This window comes from Cotesia typhae, unplaced genomic scaffold (genome assembly GCF_013202065.1).
Source record: "Cotesia typhae breed Kobodo isofemale line unplaced genomic scaffold, CoteBio_Ctyphae contig_69, whole genome shotgun sequence".
NCBI classification, from domain to species: Eukaryota; Metazoa; Arthropoda; class Insecta; order Hymenoptera; family Braconidae; genus Cotesia; species Cotesia typhae.
Window position 1 is genome coordinate 864839 of NW_027423763.1, and position 20381 is coordinate 885219.

A 20381-nucleotide genomic window follows, 5' to 3' on the forward strand; every position below is an offset into this window, starting at 1 on the left:
TAAAATCTAAATAAAATAAAATAAACCCTACACTATACTAGACGTACACAGTCGGTGCGTCGTAAAAGAGACCCGAGGTGGGGTGGATCCCTGTGGTTGACTTCGCTCTCCATTCTCCACTCTCTGGCGCTGGCTTATACATAGGTACACCTTTACTTTTATAATCCCAAGTGGTAGAGATCAATACTGCGGCCTGGGACTATCATGTCGTATCAGATTTCCAAGCCGACGGGTGAACCAGGGTACTGGAGGGGGAGGGGGAGGAGAAGGAGAAACCAATTCGCAGGGATAACTTGTGAAAGAGAGATAGATCCAACAATCGCGTATGGCTTTTACGTTAATGCGCAACCTGCTAATATTTTTTTTTTAACAAATTCGCTGAGTATGTGTGTGTGCTTTCTGCAAACTCGTTTGTTGACTCGGTGATCAACCGGTAGATGGTAGATTAATTACTAATTTATTTTTAACGTCTTGAATTAAATTAAAAGTTATCAAATCATTTGATATTCTATTTATTTTCTCAGACGTTCATGCTTAATTAAGTTAATATTTAATACACTTGAAAGAGGTCTGGTTAATTAATTAATTGAGGGAAGGTGCATTTATTTTTATAAATTATATAGAGGAGGGTATGTGGTGAAATAGATTCATTCATATTTATTGAACGCTTCAGTGATTTCGATCTATAAATAGACTTATAGAAAAAAAAGAAGGATTTTTTGGTCAGCTCATTTAAAATTTAATTATTTTAGATTCGGGGAAAAATATTTAGTAAAGTGGGAGATAATGAGACGAATATTAATCGATAGTGTGCTATATTATAGAGAAATGGGGATTTTAATTATGAAAAATAAAAAAAATGCCAATAATGAGCTGCTAAACGCGTCAAATCACGTTTTTGGGGGTTATTGTTCTCGGGGATAGAAGAGTCAGCTGTTTTTCTGGGATACTTAGACCTCGCGCGCCCGGAATAATAATTGAGCGCCATTTTGAGGCTCAATCACATTTTTTTCGGTGGTTTACACCTATTTTGGCCATGAAAAAGTTTTTTTTTTTTTTTTCATTAAAAATGTAAATAAAGTCCTTCTTGGAGTAAATTTTATTCTCAAGGTATTTAATCGATTGAAAATCATCAACTTCCTGAATTTTTTACGAGACTATTAATTATTTAATAATAATGGACGCGAATAATTATTATAATCCACCCGTTTTGCCGTCTGTTATTCTGAGGTTATGAGCAGAAATAATAGGACGTAAATAATACAACAGTGCAAATATATGTTTAACCTTAAAATAACGCACGTCTAGAATTCATAATATCCAAGCGGTTATGAATATATTATATTAATTCTGTGGCTGTCTACAGTAATTTTAGTTCGCGACAAAACCAATTTGTCATTTGACAAATGCTCTAACCATTACTGCGGAACCAAGTGATCAAAACTTCAGTCAAGATGGCGATCAAGTTTCTAATTATGGTTATGATTATTCTAATTTCTAAAATCTTTAGTCAATATTAATAGCAAGAATCAAAATTCATGATGGAAGCTAAAATTTCTTGTATTGTACCGTTGGGTAATAAGTTATATAAAAAAAAAAACGATTATTTAAAAATTTTTGGCTATCAATCAGACCAAAAAAAACTTGCTCTCTTTTAAAATTAACATCAAAGCGTAAAGTTATAAAAATGTTCCCTCACACTATCGATTACGCTAAATCGATACTAAAAGTAACCATTTTTTGTTGACATTTTCCCAAAAATGTACTCGAACAAAGTTTGTGTATTTTTCCATTACCACAAAAAGTCCCTAAGCTGACTGTTTATTCAGCAAAATGAAGTAGCGTTACTTCTATTCTATTATGTAAGCGTCCCTTTAGCCTTGAGGCAATAAAAATACCAAAAGCGTTAGCAGCAATAGTTTAAAATACCTCAAACCAAACTACCCTCACCCTAGAATCTATAAGGTGATTACGCCCAAGGTTTTTCCACAGTACGCTTTCGAACAAGCAATGAATTATCCACGGTTTGTTAGTAATATCGTAAAAGATCCACCCGTTAAAAAGTCACACCGCGAAAAGCGACAACAATATCAACAGAAACAACCAACAACTTAGTCGTAAAAGCTACGGAAGCAACAGTAGTTGTCAACCAGCAACGGAAGGTCATTTTCTCTTTTTTTATTTTCCTTTTTTGTGCACAAAGATGAAGAGTAGGACTAAGACGCCCCAGTATGACAAAGACCCATAACGACGAGGTGTCATAAATCTCCAGAAGAACTGGAGAATCCCAGTAATCTTCTCCAGTTTTGCTGTAAACAACTCCTTCATTTAGAACACAGTGCAGCTTCATAGTTTGAATTTACGGGAATCTATTATTCGTCGTGGAATGGTGACAGCTGATGAAAAGCCAAGTATTCGAGGCAGGTGAATATCAAACCCCGGGGCTGATGGTAGTCATGGTAGTTACGGCTGGTTCTGGTGCTCTGGATGAAAACGAGAAGAAGAAGCTGAATCAGGATCAGGTTATCCGAGGATGAATGTGGAGGTATCTTTAGTGTGTACATTATGCTTATGCATATCATACAATAATGCGGTGGAGAAAATACGTTACTGCTCGTTAACAGTCGACAGAAACGCCAACGTAAGGCCCACACCGAGTCAATTAGGTGACCGAGTAAGCCCGTCGAGTGTGAGATTTAAACCGTATGCATCACCAATCCTTATTTGTGTTTGCACAAATATGCATAAGTATGTACGGCTGGGAAGGAAGATTAAATAAGAAAAGGAAACAAAGGGAAATGGTATGAACTTTACTGCTAAATGACGGTAGATGGAAGAGCCGAGAGTCACATGACTTCAACTGGAATTCATGTTGATTGGACGCGCATCATATCCGAGTGTATTTTATAACACCCGTTGATAACTGATTCCGAACTGGTTTCTGGTTTCTCGGGCCAACTCAAATTGCTCGTATATAAGACGCGCTTTATACTTTATACTTTACTTAGCTGGTTGCTGTGAGAGGAAGGAGGGGTAATATTGATATAAGTTTAAGGAGTTGAGAATTTAAAGCGGTGTGAGGTTTGTTATTGCTTGATTTAGTGCTTAGGGCTTGTAAGCTCTAAATAGTCTCTAATAAGAGTTTTAGGTCTTTTGTTATCTTTGCAAATCTCCAAAATTCAAGATTCTATCAAATTGTTATATTTCTTCAGAAGAAATGGATGAAATGCTATAATTAGCTTAAATATCAGAGATACGGAAAAATGATAAGATACCTTTTTTATAGGAAATGTGCACTACTACAGAAAAGATCTGGGAAATTTTTTTTTATCTCTCACCATTTAGCCAGAAATCAAATTTTAAAGTCGAATTTTTTTCACGAAAATTGCCATGATTTATAAAAAAAAAATAGAAAATTCCGAATTTTTTCTCTCCATTTTGGAAAATTCTCCCAACATATTTAAAACGCACTAAAAACAAAGATAAATGGAATGCCGTAGGTGTGATGGACTGACCAACGATCATCTTGACTTAAATTCCCAATTCAGACAAATTGTTGAGCGGTTTTTGATATTCTCACGGAGTAGGCGTTTATTCCCGTGTTTTTTTCTGGTCAGGTGATGGGTGCCCGGATGACACAAGACACAGCGCTCGTTTGCGTTGCCAGCAACATTTTTAGAGTCCAAATAAAATAGTGAATGTACAGGATCTCGGCACGAGCAGGTCATAAGAACGTAGGTGGTCCCCACTTCAAGATCGTCTCTCCATCCCATTCTAAAGCGGTCTCCATCTCATTCTGGCTCATCTTCCCGTGTCTTTATGTCTTGATGCCTCACAATACAGACAAACGCTCACCCATAGAGGATACATGGATGAGTCCGAAGCGGCTTCACCCTGGGTACTTTGTACGAGGTCGCTGTAGTCTGGAACAGACTCACACATGCTGCTGTGTGTAACGATATCTGTGGATTAGTGTAAGTAAATAAGTGCGTTTGTATGTGCCATTCCATCCTGTAGAATCTTATGGCTCTACACCAGAGAGATCGGAGCTCTCTCTGGTACAAGCTGTGACAGCGTGTACGCATGCACCTTTACTGACAGCCGTGTACTTACTTCCCCGGTGTACTTTCTCCCTGTCCCGCATAGAATATCGCCTCCTCGCCTCAATCCGTGTTTCCAGCAAACTCTGTCTGCATATGCCATCCTCCATCCTCCATCCTCCATCCTCCATCTCCTTGCTGCGCAACACACCTTTTCGGATTACCCCCAAACCATTAGCTACGTGATTTACAATTAAGCAGTCCTTGTCCCAACATTTATTATCGTTATTATTGTTATTATCGTCTTATAACTGTCTAAGTTAAATATCCCACGGACACACACGACTCCAGCATAAATATCGCTGAAGGCTATCGGGTACTATCCTGCATCCTGCTAGTCATATCAATTCAAATTGTCCTTTTATCACTCCCAGCAGTGAGCAATCCGGTGCAACCAGTGATATAGAGATATTGTTACGCATGCTTCTTAAGATTCTGAGGTAACTACTGTCGAAGCTAATTTTTATGTGCTTAAGTCTAATTTAGAATAACTTTTAAGCCAGAATTTCGGCTAAAATACGAAAAACATGAAAAAATCATAAAATACCTTTTTTTTTAGAAATTTAATTTTTTAAAAAAAAGTCCTTATCAATTTTCTGTTACATTGCATCCTTTAGTCAGAATTTGAATTCTAAAGTTGTAAATAGGTATTTGAAGGTATTCACGCCAAAAATATTAAAAATACGAAAAAATTATGAGACTTTTCTTTTATAAAATTAAATCCTTATAAATTTAGGATACTTTTTCAATGGTACTGCAGATAAAATAAAGGAAAGTCTAATGATGAGGTTGTGGCTGAAAAGAAGATTTCTCGCACACCCACAACCCACACATGTGACCCCGAGTCAGCTTTCCCTAGACACCTTTCTCTCTCAGAACTTACTCCACGTGAATAAGGAGTAAGGAGTTTGACGTTAATTACGATCTGGTCCAATGTCTTCTGGTTGTTACAGGCCCCCCATAGTCTACATCTACAAGTAGAACCTTTACTTAAACTGCGACCCGTTAGACTACGCGGGATATTCTCGTGCTGGTTGAATGAACTCTCTTCAATTCATGATTCTTATTCTATTTTGTTTGGTTTCTTTTTAACATTTTTTTATCTCACAGATCTTTTTTCTCGCGCCTCTACTTTTGCGATCCACAATCCAACACAAGCACACACACACACTAGAATCATTATGTATGATTTCAATTTGTGAAATTTTTAAAAATTTAGGTAAAATAAAGGATACACCCAGAATTTAGAGTTTTTGAAGATACAAAAATGATAAAATATCTTGTTAAAGGATTAAATTTCTTAACTTTTGAATTTTCATAACTTTTGAACGGCTTGATCGATTTCATCGCGGTTGGCGCCATTCGAAAGGCCTTGACCAAACTTAGATTTTGAGTTCAATTTGGCCTTATTTGAACCGGTAGATTTTGAGAAATCTCAAAATAATAAAAACCTTTTTTTTTTTAATGTGGTTTTTTTAGGATAAATTTTAAACGGCATTACCGATCAGTTTCATAAACTATTCAGCTTTTAACCTTAAAAGACGACGTCAATTACCGCCAACCGCGAGAAAATCGGTTTATTCATTCAAAAGTTGTTGAAAATTAAAAAAATATTATTTTAACAAACTTTTGAACTTGGATAGCTCAAAAACGTAATAAGTGCGATTTTGAGCGCTTAATTATGGAATTAACGGCAAGTTGCGGGAATGGACTTTAGGATTAACCGTTTTCCTAATTTTTTTCAAGCTTTTATAATCCAAAAAACCTAAAAAAAATTTGACAGCCTAAAAAAGAATAAATCTCAGAGATATTTGAGTAAAAAGGGGCTCATAAATAAAAAAAAACCCGTAAAAATTAGAATTTTCTCAGTAACTTGATACTTTATCCGATAAGGATCTATAGATTTAAAATTTAAAAATGCATTTATTTTAAAAACGGTCGTCTATCTCTCCATTAATTACAAATAGTAAATAAATATTTAAGTGTAGATGTTACGAAGCCTGACGGTGATTAAAAATAATGTTGAGAATTTATGTGACAACGTTTGAAATAAAAAACCAACAGATAATATTGATAAAATACCGGCAGTTATCGAAATAACAACCGGTATACGTACATAGTATCACAATAAAAAATAACTCGACGCTATAAAAAATGATATTTATTAAACGCTTGTTTTTTTTTCTTTTTAAATCTTACTGTTTTCAGTGGTCTAAAGGTTACCGATCAATTTCATTTAACTATCAAATCGTACCATATCATATAACATATTATATTATATTATTTTATACACATCGAGTATCGAGTGATAATAAATGTATTTGGGATCACGGAAGCTGTTTAGTTCGCTGGGTAGATGATCAGACCCTGATTAAATTCACCTCGACAAATTTAGTAACGGACCGGTCATTAATATCCTCAAAATAGTTTTGTCCGTAGTATACGTTTGTAAACTGACGGGTACTATTCCGCCCCCCGCCACACACCACTGGAATTCCTGGCTTGATGGATCAGGTCGCGATCACCGTCATTCTACTCACCTCGGCCTTCATTTCACACGACATAACACGCATTTATGCTCTCAAACTGCCGGATTTTAAGCCAAAAATCCGAAAAAATTTAGCTAGTGCAAATTCCTGAAATAGACCAAATTTTAATTTTAAATTCTGGGTCAAATATAAAGGATAAAAAAAATGTTGAAAAACTTTCTTATCGAAAATTTAATTTGCTACAAAAAAAGTCTCTTAAAATTTTTTTCGTATTTTTAATATTTTAGCCAGAATTTAATCTTCAAAATTTTTTCAAGGCCGTTCGCAATTTTTTTTGTAGATTTTTTTTTTGGTTTAAAATTCTGAACAAATTCTACGAGATACGTCAAAATCGATAAGAGTCTTTTTTAAAAAAAATTTAATTCTCCATAAAAAAAGTTCTATAAAATTTTTCCGTATCTCCAAGTCTTCGCTTGGAATCCTCTTTCAAAGCTAGCACCCTATTTTCTTAGCGAAGCGTCCCTTTGCACACTTCCTGACAGGCGTGAAATCAAAATCACTCTTAGCCTCCGCAATATATTTCTTCCCTAGATTCACCTACCCCTCTCAAAGCACGTGTGACTCAGAAAAGACGATCAGCCAGTAGACACGTGGATAAATCTTGAAAGAGACTTGAACCGAACCTAAAGAATCGAATTCTGGCTGGATTTGACCCTCGTCGTCCTGAGTATACACACGGTTTCAATTTCATTTTCTTCATCATCATCATCATCATCGTCTTCTTGCTCTCCTCCTTCTCGATGTTCTTGATGTCCATGTTAGAGGAACCAGGACGGAGAATAAAAAATATGAGGTGCTCGGGAACTTAACCCTGGGACTCCCTTCGCGGCGGGGTCCCCAGGCCCCCATGTTTGGTGGGTCCAACAGACCTCTCTCTCAAAACCGGCCCACGCCTTTGGGCCTCTCGCTCATGCCAGGAATTACCATTTACATAACGTTATTATGTTTGTGCATAATGTATGTACACATGTTAAATCAATTATTTAAACAATATGGGGGTCCCTTTTCATTTCTTCTCTCTTGGAGCTCGAGAACAAGGAACGAGCATACGAGAGAAGAGCAGTGAGCAGTGTAATACCACCATCATACGAGAATTTTAAAGAGAGAACAAGGACCAGCGTGTCCACTCAGATATTTGATTACTTCGCAAAGAAGTTACTCTCACCCTTTCTCGCTTCTCTTTATCCGAGCCATTTTGTCTCTGTCTAGTTCTTTCATCCTCGGAATTTACATCTTTTCCCAATCACTTTAATTTCTGCGAATTCCGAATTTTTTGCATGCTTCATAACGTGACGCACTATGAGGCGTGCACTTTTGGATTTTCTAAGCTTTTTTTATTTCCTGGCGCTCAAGCGATCATGTGAATGCTAATTAAGCTCTCAAGATTTCTCTCAAGATGGCTAAAGCAGAAATTTCAGAACCATCATCATCAACTGTTTCCACAACCATCATCATTATAAACTGTTTCCACAACCATCAACCTAGAATTCGCAAACCACCTCAAAAAATTAATTCCTACAACATCCTGCGGTTGAGGAGTCTGTCCAGTGATCAGTAGTCGTTTTACTTAAGCCTCTAGCTAGAGATAATTTCTAGCACAACGATCTATAAGATCTGTACATAGGTTGGCAATAAAAAATCAAGGGATATAAAAATGGGCGCTTAAGTTTGAATTTTTCCAAGCCGAGTTTGCACATACCATAAAGGGGGAACTGGCAAAAAATATAGATAAAAGTTAAAAAAAGGTTATGGCGAAGCATAAAGGAAAAATAGTGTAGTGACCTGCTAATAAAATAATTATATTGGTCGAAGGTAATAGATTCTCAGAACGCATTAACCAGCTGAGATAAATCTCGGCATAAGGAGTAAGGAGTAAGGATAGAGAGGAGGGGACTGGTATATTCCCGGTGCTTGAGCGTGGTCGCTGTTAAGTTAAGAGTTTATACTGTACTCAAGAATAAGAACAAGAAAGACAAGATTAAGGGGGGAGAACCTGAAAGAGGAGGGACTTTAAGAAAAGGAGAAAGGAAAATGCTACACACAATACACACATATACATACACGTGCATAATATACCCGAGATACCTTTAATATTCCTATATCGCGAGGTATGGCATGCGAAATAACAAACTAAGGTGCATATAAATTGCCGCTAGACAGGTGGTCGGTTAATGAAGTCGAAATGCTATCACTGTATTCTGTGCTATTGCGACGCAATAAAAAATAGAAGCAACCAAGCGCTGTCTTTTACTACGAGCAGTAGCGAGCTCTATCTCTATCTCTGACTCGATTTTTACTAACGGTTTTTTATCGGCGTATCTCCGTATTTTCCATTTAGGCCGTGCTAAATGCTCTATATACCACTCATTTTGCACCAGATTAAGATAAACTTTAACGAGAACGCTTATCTAACTGGCACAGATATTTCCGGTATGTGCATTAAAACTGCCCTTACTATGTCTGTTTCATGGCCCATTATGCCCTTTGCCCATTTGATTAATATGTCAGACTGCAAACCGAAGTTGGAAATGGTTAGTTTCTGGTATAGGGGCCCGGAATTCCTCGGAATGGATATGGCCGTGACACACGCACCTAACACCAATTCTGAGTATGTTGCGTGACATGCAATACACTCATTTGACCTATTTATTTTTATGAAATATAGGAAGGAGGGATGAATTACGGAAATAATTGATAGTAATGCTATTCCCTCGGAACCAGAAAAGTTCAGCAGGAATTTGGTTACGCAACCTTTGATCTGATCTAACTATTTGAGAACATCGACAACATTGGGTAACTTGAGAAATCTATAAGAGCAAGTGCTCAGATTGTCATTTGGTGAGCAATGGAAGAAATGTTCGGAATCTGCAGAAATTAAAGTGATTGGTCAAAGATGTAAATTCCGAGGATGAAAGGACTAGAGAGAGAGAGAGAGAGAGAGAGAGAGAGAGAGAGAGAGAGAGAGAGAGAGAGAGAGAGAGAGAGAGAGAGAAACTGGTGGGTGAAGAAGGATTGCAAGACCAATAGCGATCTTCTACTTTCTTGATGTTCTGTGGAGTTGTAAACTAAAATAGGGCAAAAGTTTACGATCAATCAGTTCCGGATCAAACGGGTGGTTGTTTTCAATCAAAGCTGATAGACAAAGCATCAACTTTACCATTAGGAGAAAAAAGTTGATCCTTCGAACGATAATATCGTTATTATTATCACCTTGATGATTCAAAGCTCCGACTGTAAGTGGGTAATAAAAAGCGTGGGTTCTTGAAATTACAGATGTCAATGTATTAATCATCTGGCAGGAGTCACGTAACCAGCACACGATGAGAGAGCAGAATTAGTTGGGTGGTTTGTGTACTTTACCAACGGGAAACTTGGTATTTGAAAGCTAGTCACGTTTGCCGAGGTCTCAATCAATCCTGGAGTGAATTTTAGCGCCGTACCGTAGTATGTACGGTCCGTAGCAGGACGAGGACGAGAAACCCCAGACGTCTCGTTCGCTACCCTTTTCCCTTTTTCTCTTCTTCTTTTATTTTATTTTATCGGTGGGGAAAAGCGCGAAAAAACTCGACGCCTCACGACAGAGAAAGCTCAGGAGCCAAATGAAATAAAACGAAAACGGAAAAAATGGGAGCTCGAGCTGTACTGGCAAGAGGAAAAATAAAAGTAAAAGAAAGAAGAAGCGTTGAAATAATAGCCCTGGTGGAAATGTAACCAACCCTCGTCTCGACGCCTCGCTGCTACAGAGCCTGCTTTAAGGGAAAAATCGAAGAAAACCTCCGCCGACTGTATGCAACCAAAGGGTCCTAAGTGTATACTGTGCACTGCTAAATGTATGTTGGAACCCTCTGTCAGTGGGGACATGGAACGGGAGCTGACTGCGAGGCTCCAGAACGAGAGGAAGGTGATAAGGGCGAGAAACACCCGTTGAAAAGTTGCTACCAATAGCGTTTCAGTATCACGTTTTTGCGGGTCTTGACATTTTGTTTTGCTTTTATTTTATGTGTATTTCTGTGTGTGCATGCTATGCTCTTCCACTCTCATTTGCGTCCCAAAAGATATAGCTATAGATCCAACGAACTTTAGAGCTCCCTCCCACTGGGAGCTGTGTGTCCTTTTATTTCGTAGGATTATTTTTTACCTGTGTTAGCGCTTTTTTTTTGGTCTGTACAGTGACTCCGAGTCTGTACTGGCTCTTGACAAAAATCTCGACGAAATATATAATAGCGGGCGCAGAACTAAAATTACTGGGTAAAGATTAAACCACGACTAATTCACCGTGACGACGAAACGACGCCCGCTGTGAAAGGAAAAGGAACATTGAAAAGTTAAGTGAAAATGGGTATAAGTGTAAGGCTGAGGTTAAATTCCCTGAGTAGTCTCTAGTCTCGTCTGAGGATAAGGATAAGGATGCGAAAACGGCTTTGTTCTTCGGCTTTGGCTTTGTGTGTTTCGGTGAAAACTCGAGGGTTGCTTTCCGGCTCCAACAATCACGCCAGTGACCAAACATCGTCATTTTTTATCTAACAAATCTTCAGGATAAGCTTTTGGTGTCGTGGTGATTAAAGAAAGTGTTGGACTAAAAAAAAAAGCCGCTGGTCTTTTTCAGGATCTTAAAGAATCTCAAGAATCTGGTGAGAGTTTTCCAAGATTTAGAGGCATTTTTCTTTACGGTGGTGTCAGGTCAATAGTCAATTAGTCCAGTTGGCTAGACAGAGGTAAGCCGCTCGGAGAATAAAGATAACGCAAAACACACAAACACAAACGTAGGCTTTGTTCTCAACAGAAGGAAGAGAAACGTAGTAAAGGTTTGTCGGTTGATTTGTATAAAACGTTATCTACACACCAGTCAGAACAATAATACCGTCAGTGACAAAATATTCTAGAATAACCAGAAGCCGGAAGTCGATCCAAGTCGTTTGAAAGTATAATATATATCTTTAAGATTGTGTGCCCGCGGCGCTATTGTACATCACAGTCCAGTGTAATAACTCTCTGAAAGCACAATCACCCGGATTACTGGGAAGTCGTGGCAAAAGTAAAAGTAGGCATTCCTGGGCGTTGCGCGGTTTTCTACCGAGAGCCAACAGTTAAGGCGTATTGAAGCAGGACATAGACAGCGAGTCCAGAACTCAGGAGACATTAAGACAGACACACACATACATGTGTGATTGCGTGCCTCAGGTGAAACGCTAGAGGGTTCACTGTGATGGCGTTGCAAAGCAAGTCCCTCAGGCTCCCAACGCACTCGAGTCACCATCACCAATATATAAAATACGTAATAGCTAATGCAGCCTTACGCATTGGATGCTGGTAGGTTTAAACTATACCTACAGGCTGGATCATTCTTGGTGTTATGGAGGCTTGCTTAGCCTTGTATCTCCATTCTCCAGCAAGCATTCTCCTTATCCACCGTCGACTTTCTCTTTCTGTTAGACAGCAAGGCACCGCAATATCCAGTCTCTCTTCTTACGTTTTATTCTTCTGTCTTATTCTCTTCCCGAGAGTAAGAGAGTAAACATTTTTCTGACCGATTGAAATTTATGCTCACTCGTGTTCCCGGGCGCATATCGCGTTTCGTCTCGCGCTGATGCTTGTTTTGCCGGTTTTATATAAGCGAACATGAGGAGCGGGAGAGAGACACTCGATTACTATGAGGAGGCCCAGCTACTCTTCCGCTGAAAGAGCAACGGAGATAAAGATAGACCGAGTGAGTTAGGTTTCCAGCAGCCTCCTTGACAACTTTATTTCATCCTCCGTCGGTCGGGCTTGATCCCTTCAACGTACTGATCGTATCAATGTCCGAATTCAGCGAGGCCCCCAGGTACGCGTTCGGTAATAAGGTGTTCTACATATCTATCCATTGAAGCTTTGTGTTACTACAGCCCCTTCAACCCTTGCTGTCCATGGTCGAGGATATCATAATCATGTCAAGAACAAGGACTATCAACTTGGTCTTTGTCCAGTTGATGGTTAGTACTATTTAACTTGGAGCTCCACTGGATTGGTGAAGAGTGTAGCAGTCTTCAGTACCAGTTGTGAGTGCAGGTATGCACGCGGTAGGCATTCCTGCGGTGTTGCCGCATCTCGGGCACTCGAGAACAGCAGCCCAAGATGGAGTGGATGGGGAGCATCGATTGGACGGGATGGTAGCCCAGAGGAGCAAGAGAGACACTCTCACTACACGAGGACTAAGAGACCCGAGGACTAAGGGGGCTATTGAGCGTAGACCTCATACCAGAAGGAACGAGTCTTTCTGGCTTCGTGGAGGCAATCGAGTTTAAGGTCTCTTTTGCTCTTCAGGAAGACAGTCGACAGTTCGCTCTTTGACAATTGGGAATTCGGTTGCCGGGATTTTTTTTTAATTTTTTTACTGGCAAATAGTTTCCCGGTTAGAAGTACATCAAGAGTTGTCTTAGGGTTCCCTAAATTCGTCTAAAAACTAAGAGAAGGGTCGAATTGATTATTAAGTTTTAGCTCTTAGCTTGATGAAAATCCAGTTTAGATTGTTGGCGTAGCTCCGCAAGATGTATCCATTAATGACTGGACGAAAAGATCGCGGTATAATAATATAATAAAGCCAGAGGAAGATGCTGCCAAGAAGAAGAAGAAGAAGAAGAAACAGATAGAGAGGAGGAGAAGATGTACGGACAAGAAACGAAGCAAGGCTAACGAGCTTTCCGTGCTCAGTTGGGAAGACATCAAACATAGAATGTGCAAGAGAGCGGATTCGAGTTTGTGTCTAACTTATAGTAGTTATACCATGGGTATATATACTATGGCTCTCGGGAGTTTCGATAAACGCATTACCGTCCAAAGTTGGACGCTGCATCATGAGAACCAGAAGCCTTCTGTGAAAGTGAGACAGATAGACCAGGCGGGAAAGGGAATCTACTAAAAGAGTTATCGGGCGTCTTCGATTTACGTCACTGAACCAGACTAGGGGAAATATACTGTATTATATTATTTATCGGGACAAGAAAGATACAATCTAGCGTACTTCTGTCCTGGATCAGATTCTTCAATGATTTTGATCCTTTGATAAAAGTATGATGATTTTGATGCTCAACCGATTGATCATTTATCAGACTTCCCGGTAAATATTCTATTACCTAAAGATTAAATTGGGAATAAAGTTTATTCCATCAACATCAACATCATTATCATCATCATCATCATCATCATCATCATCATCATCATCATCATGAAGGAGATCTGGCAATTCCGAAGATTGGACGCATTACAAAATTATCGGGATCTCGGAAATCGTTAAAAGGGATGAAGAAGTCTCGAGACAACGCCACGGTATTCTGCATATATTGGGACAAAGGGCCCGGGGCGAGGATTCAGCTTGTTTTTATTATTTTTCACAGTTAAAATATGGAAAACGATCAAGATTGCTAATGGGGCTCCGGGGTAAGATATTAAAGATGGCCTGTAATAGTACCGTAGGCCTCTGGATTAATGTGTTGAGTGTCTTAAGCATCAGGTAGTTGAGTATCAAGTTTGGTTGAGTAACTGTGGCGTATGGATCCACCACTTTTAGCACAGTGATGGTAATAGTAATAGCGTAGTCTGGTAGTAGACTGGAGAGCTCTAGTAGTCTAGGCAATCCTAACGACTCACGACGTGTGGGTATGTTGTTTTCAGCCGTGAGGGCCTCGGTCACGTCTCTCCTCCATGTACCAATATATATATATATATATATATATATATATATATATATATATATATATATATATATATATATACTAGTATTCCCTAGTATGGACTTGGGCATTTAAAGTGGTTAAAAGTAGACCGGTACGGGTAGATTGCCTTTTTTTCAATAGCCGCAAGGTCCCCTACGCTGGAAAAAGCAGTGCCTGGTAAGAACGAGCACGTGTTGTCATGATATTCTATTTCTGTTGCAATACCATCCAACCAGCACACGGTGACTCATAAGTTTGCAAAAAGAATGATAAATAAATTTAATATCCCGGCTCTTCAGACTTCTGAGTAGAGACTATCCAGACGAGAAGGTACTACCTCTACCCAAAGAAAGTAAAAACTTATTCATTCTCACAAGCTGTTATTTGTTATGCAATCCTCCGTCGATTAGTTATCGATCTTCCTCAAGCCGCTTTTTCAATTGATTTTTCGGCGGAGAGTTTGGTAAACAATAATAGACGTATCCGATAGAAATTACTTGAATTCTTGAGGTTTTTTCCTGTACACACACGGTTTATACTTTGCGAAAGAAGAAAAAAAGAAAAACCTGATTCAATTTCAGCTTGAAATATTAATACCAGAATCATCACCATCATCATCATCATCATCATCATTAATTTTTACGTTAACAAAAGTCACCATAACTCGTTAATGACTAAACCGATCAAAACGACCATAAGAAATGTTTTTGTAGGAAATTTCAAGTGCTACAAAAAAAAATCTCTTATTATTTTCCGATAAATCTACTCGTTCAAAAGTTATCAAGGGTCAAAGGTGGAACTATGATTCATCTTGTAGAAAAATTTTGAAAGAAGCCAATCTAGCTCTTTTAAATTAATTTTCAGACTGTCTTTGTTGGTGTAAGAACTAATAATAATATCTAGCGTGAATAAGAGTACGTACCTTGTTCAGCGGTGGTAATCCCGAGGCAAAGAAGAATGAAGAAGGCGACAAGACAGGTGCCGCAAATGAGACGAGCCGCCATGTTGCATGGGGCAAGCATTCCTCGTTATCAATGGCGTCCACTCGCGATCAATTGGCGTCACTCTCTCCTCCTCATTGCCTCACAACTTAAGTAGACCTACTCGGGGTCTGTATCAGGGTTTTTTTTCACCAAATAATTTTCCTAATATAATTTATCTATTATTATTTATCACAAACAGAATCAACAATAATCACAACAATAACTAACCACTATAAGCGCATCCTACTACACCTTACGGCGACAATAACAATAACAACTCCAGCACCAGGTTCAGCTTCAGCAATTGGTGGGCTGTAGCTGTTGTTTTTGTTTTTCCTGTTGTACTGGTGACGTCTAGCCGTATGTACGGCTTCACCGCAGGACGTAGGAACATCTACCGCCGACGCACGCAGACGACAAAGACTGCGGGTGAGATGTTTAACTTTTACTGGGTTTGCTTTAGCTGCACTCCCAATGTAGTATGGGTGCTGTGCTGCTCAGTGTTATATATGTATCTCGACTCGGGTTAGTTTTTAGGCTCGTCGACTAATGACGAAGCGGATCTGTCGCATCTCAACAGTGTTAAGGCTCAACACACCTTATGCACCTTCCACCTTCTTATTCTGATACAGCTGTACACTACGGTGTTGCCTTCCTTCCTTCTAGCCTCAAGTTATCCCAGTTACCGTAGTGGCATTACTTTAACGCTTTTTCACTCGGTTCCTTCGGGTTTTTGTTTCCCTGGTACTCCACCCTCCTTGAGAATCTCTTTAGCTCCGGGCGTCTGAAAAGAGAAAAGGTTCGCCGCATTAATTAAAATCTTCCAGGATAAAAAATTGATTGAAAAAATAATAATATTTTTATGACAAAATAACCAAGGTCATTATAAAAATATTTATTTATTTTATTTAATAACAACCGAGGACATTGAATTTTTTTTTTTTTTTTTTTTTTTCAAGTTCGTCAACATTTGTTGATAAAAATAAAAAAAAAAAAAAAAAAAAAAGAAATCGCTACGTTGACATTTCTCACCCCCCAACTCCTTGCTACTCATGTAAGACAAGAAGAAACACTCTAGAATTTTCTACGAATCATTAGAACAAACTCGGCAGCTCTCTAATAAGCACTAAGCAGAGAGAAGCAATACTTTGGAATGGGAATAAATTTGTCAAGATTCAGGTGAACGAGCTGTAGTTTCATCGCCTGAAGGACATCACCCGCTTACATCCCATCCTCGGTATAAGTCTCACTCTCTTCCTCAAATGGGCTGGGGCTGGGGTCTCTACTTCTTTGAGGACCCTTGAGATCCTCCTTCGCGCCCGAGACTTTGTCAAGTGGGTGTCTCGGGTTTACATTTATCGAGAGTACACTGAACAGTATGAGTAAAGTAGTGTAGCCGGAATAGTAGCAGGATGAGCAGAAAGAGATGGAGAAGGTTGTATAGGATTATTTTAGTGGAATAAAAAAGATCCTCAATGAGATATTTAAATATTTATAATAAAACTCATAGTCCTACGTGTTTTAATTATAAATAATAAATTATAAATTATGAGGATAAAGACCGGATGAGTCAATGGCGTGTAACGATAATGGATAATGTTTTCTTCGGTGTATGAGAGACCCGTGATGATGAGAGGATGAGGATGAGAAGAAAAAACATAATAATAAAAAAAAAAAAAGGAAAGAGTAATCCCTCAAAGAGTAATTACAAGCTCCACTGCACGACTCAATTCACATAGAACCAAATTTTCAACCTGTTACCGCTCACCGCGTACGCGGCTCTCCGTCTACCGTCAGTTGGTTGGTTATATTCAGGCTGATGTCCACACCTGCGACTGGAAATGACTTAGCTAAAACTATTGTTTGGATGTTACTCCAGTTACCGTGACGGTGATTATTAGTGTGAGGTGTGCATTCTTTAAAACTAGCCAGCGATCGGGCTATTAGACTCTTATTTTGGGCCCCAAGGGGTCCGGATATTCAATGACGAACAGTATTCTATATACATTATATTTTCATTAAAAAACTAGTCTAAAATTGGGTCTTTTCTAAAAAAAAAGGAGTAAAATACTCTCAGGACTACATAAGTCGAAATACTGAACTAAAACCTTGAGGTAATGCACAGTCAGTGAGCGCACAAAGCCCTTTAGCGATAACTTAAAAAAAAACCGCTGAAAAAGCGTCTGTAATTACGATTCACCAAACTGGATCGTTGGTGATGGGATGAATCCAAGGGCAAGGTCAAATCCACATGAGCTCATGTGAGTACGGTGGATTCGGGATCAACTGGTAAGAGGCTACGAAGATTGCTCGGAGGAAGTTGGGGTTGGTGAGCCGAGCCAGAGCAGGAGAGAAAACCGGGTGATAGCGGAAGGGGTTGCCGCGATCAATACCACGCATTAAACCGTCTCTTTTCCTCTCTTGAGTCGTCTTCAGTGTCTCTTTTCCACCCTCAAGCCAGAGGAGGCTCACCGGCACAGGCACACAGCTCGGCTATTCTTCGTCGCAAGTCGCAAGATACAGAGCCGACGTTTTTCAGCAAAAAAAAAGCTCGACGACTTGGGACGGGGGCAGCGAAATTGTAGAGTGCCAAAATACGGGGGTAGGAGGCAGAGAAAAAGGGAGTGGAGCTTTAGTAGTTTCTTCTAAAGCGGGCAAAGACCTCTCTTCTACTCTTATACTCTTATGCTTGCTTCTACTGAGTCTCTTTCTCTTTTATTTTTTCTCCTTTCCGGGTCTTTCACTCTTTCCTTCACTTTACAACCCTCACTTTCTTTGCTTGTTCCTCCCTTAGCTTTCTCTCTCAGGATTACAAGAGCCACAACCACCGCTCCGCCAAAACCACCTCTACTCATACCCAAGATGCATCCGCCAAATTGCAGACTTGAGTGAAATGCTGCTGCTACCTATAACCTTCCTTCTTCCTCGTTTTTCCTCTCTTGTTGCTCGTTGGTTGTTGGCTTTAGCTAAGCTCATACTTGCCCTGTGTTGTTCACCCTTGCCGGAGAGTGGCCTTGTGAAAAATTTAAGATGTCCTCCTCCTGCTCCCCCCACAAGCTTTTCTGGATTTTCATTTTAGAGACCAACCAACTTGTCTCTTGTCTGCAGACTGTTTTTCACCAACAAATGATCAAGAATTGAAGCTTTTTTTGAGTGGTCCGAAGTTCTTTACAGTCGATATCTTCGGTTAGCAGTTGGCACATCCAAATCAGAGCTCAAATTTAAAAACATCACAAGATTTTGAAGTAGAAAAGAAACCCAGCGGTTCTATTCACCAGCATCATCACCAGTCGCAGTAGCAGTAGCTAGCAAAGAGAGTAGAAAGGGAGTCTTTCAGCTTTCTGACAAGAAAACCCCAGCTAAAAATTGCCAAAAACATCAGCATACAGCATCCAGCATCCAGCATCCACCATCCACCATCAAGAAAGAAGGTCTACGCCCGAATAAGAAGAAAGGAGCACAGTGTATACTCACACAGTAGCTGAGGAGCCTCGAGAAAATACGAATAAGAGGAAATTCCTTTGAAGCGTCGTCCCAGGATTTTTACTTTTTTCATTCCTCGTCTTGTCTTTCACGAGTAGAGGTAAACACTGAGACTCTGGATGTATATAGGGGCGAGGTATTGGGTTGGAAGGCACCTTCTTCATCGAGCAAAGACCTGCCTCGTTTGCTCAAGATGAGCTAGCTTGCAGATTTTTCGGATGGTCCTTGGTTCAAGTGCGCCAGCGCTAGAGGCTTCGAATTAAAAAAAATCATAAAGATAACACAAGCCCTTTTATACGAGGGCTTTAGTTTTCATTCCAAAGAGAGAAGAGCCAGGCATCCACGGTACACGCTTAGGGTCTAGTGGAGCTGGCTGGCACTATCATTATCATTATCAGCAGCTTCAGATTTGTTTGAAGAATCCATCAGCCAAGATCGGAATACAGGCTGATGCCTGTATACGTTGCTTAATGAGGCTTGGGCTCGGGGTTTCTTCAAGGAACTCTAATGTGCAGAATCGAGTTTTAGTATGGAGCATGACCTGACCTATACAGAGGATACCCACAAGGGTATTGTTAGCCAGGTATACGTTTTCGTGGACTATAAGTGTGTCTAATTGCTGGGTGTGAGTTGAGTGCCGTTACTACAAACAAATTGATTTATTGATCAAAGTTTCTTTCTATTTTTATTTTTTTTTTTTTAAATATAATTTCAATTTCTGGCTGAAATTTCAGAGATATAAAAAAATTAATAAATACCTTTTTTGTAGAAAACTAAATTTGCTACCGAAAAAGTTTCTTATAATTTTTTTGTATCTTTAATATTTTAGCTAGAATTCAGAAGAGTTTAAAATAAAAATTCTAGCTTAAAAAATTGTTGCGTTAATTTCTTAAGTGGTATCTTTATCACCACAATAATAACTCAAGATTTGTTAATCTTGTACTACAAAGTAGATTAATATATCTGAAAAATATATATTTAGTAGTCACGTCGGGTCCCCTGAGAACGACGCATCCGGTAGAATATCCGGGCTACTTAGCATCCCTAAATCATAACTCACTGTTTGTATTCTTTCTATTCTCTGTACCGGGGGAAATTAACTCCCTTGAGAATGAGAACACAGCTACTGCATACAACATACTCTAACTCCCTCACCCACTTGAGCCCATCATCATGCGCTACACAGTTTTTTACGCGTCTTCATGTAGTTTATGCCATGAGGATCAACGATTGTACACACATCTCACACATACAATCATAAAGTATAATATATATCGCTAGACCATTGCTAGGGGATTCGAGAAGGGATTCCGTTACACATCATTCTATCCGTGGTTATACTACTCCGCCTCCCTTATTGCTCTGTAACTCTCTCGCGTCATCATCTTCCGGCAGTTAGCTTTTATTTTGAAAACAGCACGCCTACTGTATACTCACCATCGCCATTACTTAAATCCAGCAAGCTACCCACTACCAACTAGAAAAGATATCAGAGCAGTGTAAGCAAAAGAAGAATCAAAAGAAGAATAAGAATGAGAATGAAAACAAGAATAAGAAGAGCAGCTTCAGCTTCATCTG

At 39.2% G+C, this 20381-nt stretch overlaps 2 protein-coding genes across 14 annotated transcripts in view; one reads left to right on the top strand and one right to left on the bottom strand.

Annotated features, from left to right (window-relative positions):
• The window catches only part of Eph (Eph receptor tyrosine kinase), a 92191-nt gene that overhangs the window by 38755 nt on the left and 33055 nt on the right, over nucleotides 1-20381 (bottom strand). For 10 of the 11 annotated variants that reach the window (XM_074251391.1, XM_074251389.1, XM_074251392.1 and 7 more), the window contains exon 2: nucleotides 15260-16104. In XM_074251391.1, the coding sequence (XP_074107492.1) occupies nucleotides 15260-15359 (100 nt within the window). In that variant the 5' untranslated portion in view covers nucleotides 15360-16104. The remainder of the gene's footprint in view (nucleotides 1-15259; nucleotides 16105-20381) is intronic. The other variant, XM_074251383.1, reaches the window with a different exon arrangement.
• The window catches only part of LOC141532849 (uncharacterized), a 95353-nt gene that overhangs the window by 27940 nt on the left and 47032 nt on the right, over nucleotides 1-20381 (top strand). The window lies entirely within an intron of this gene.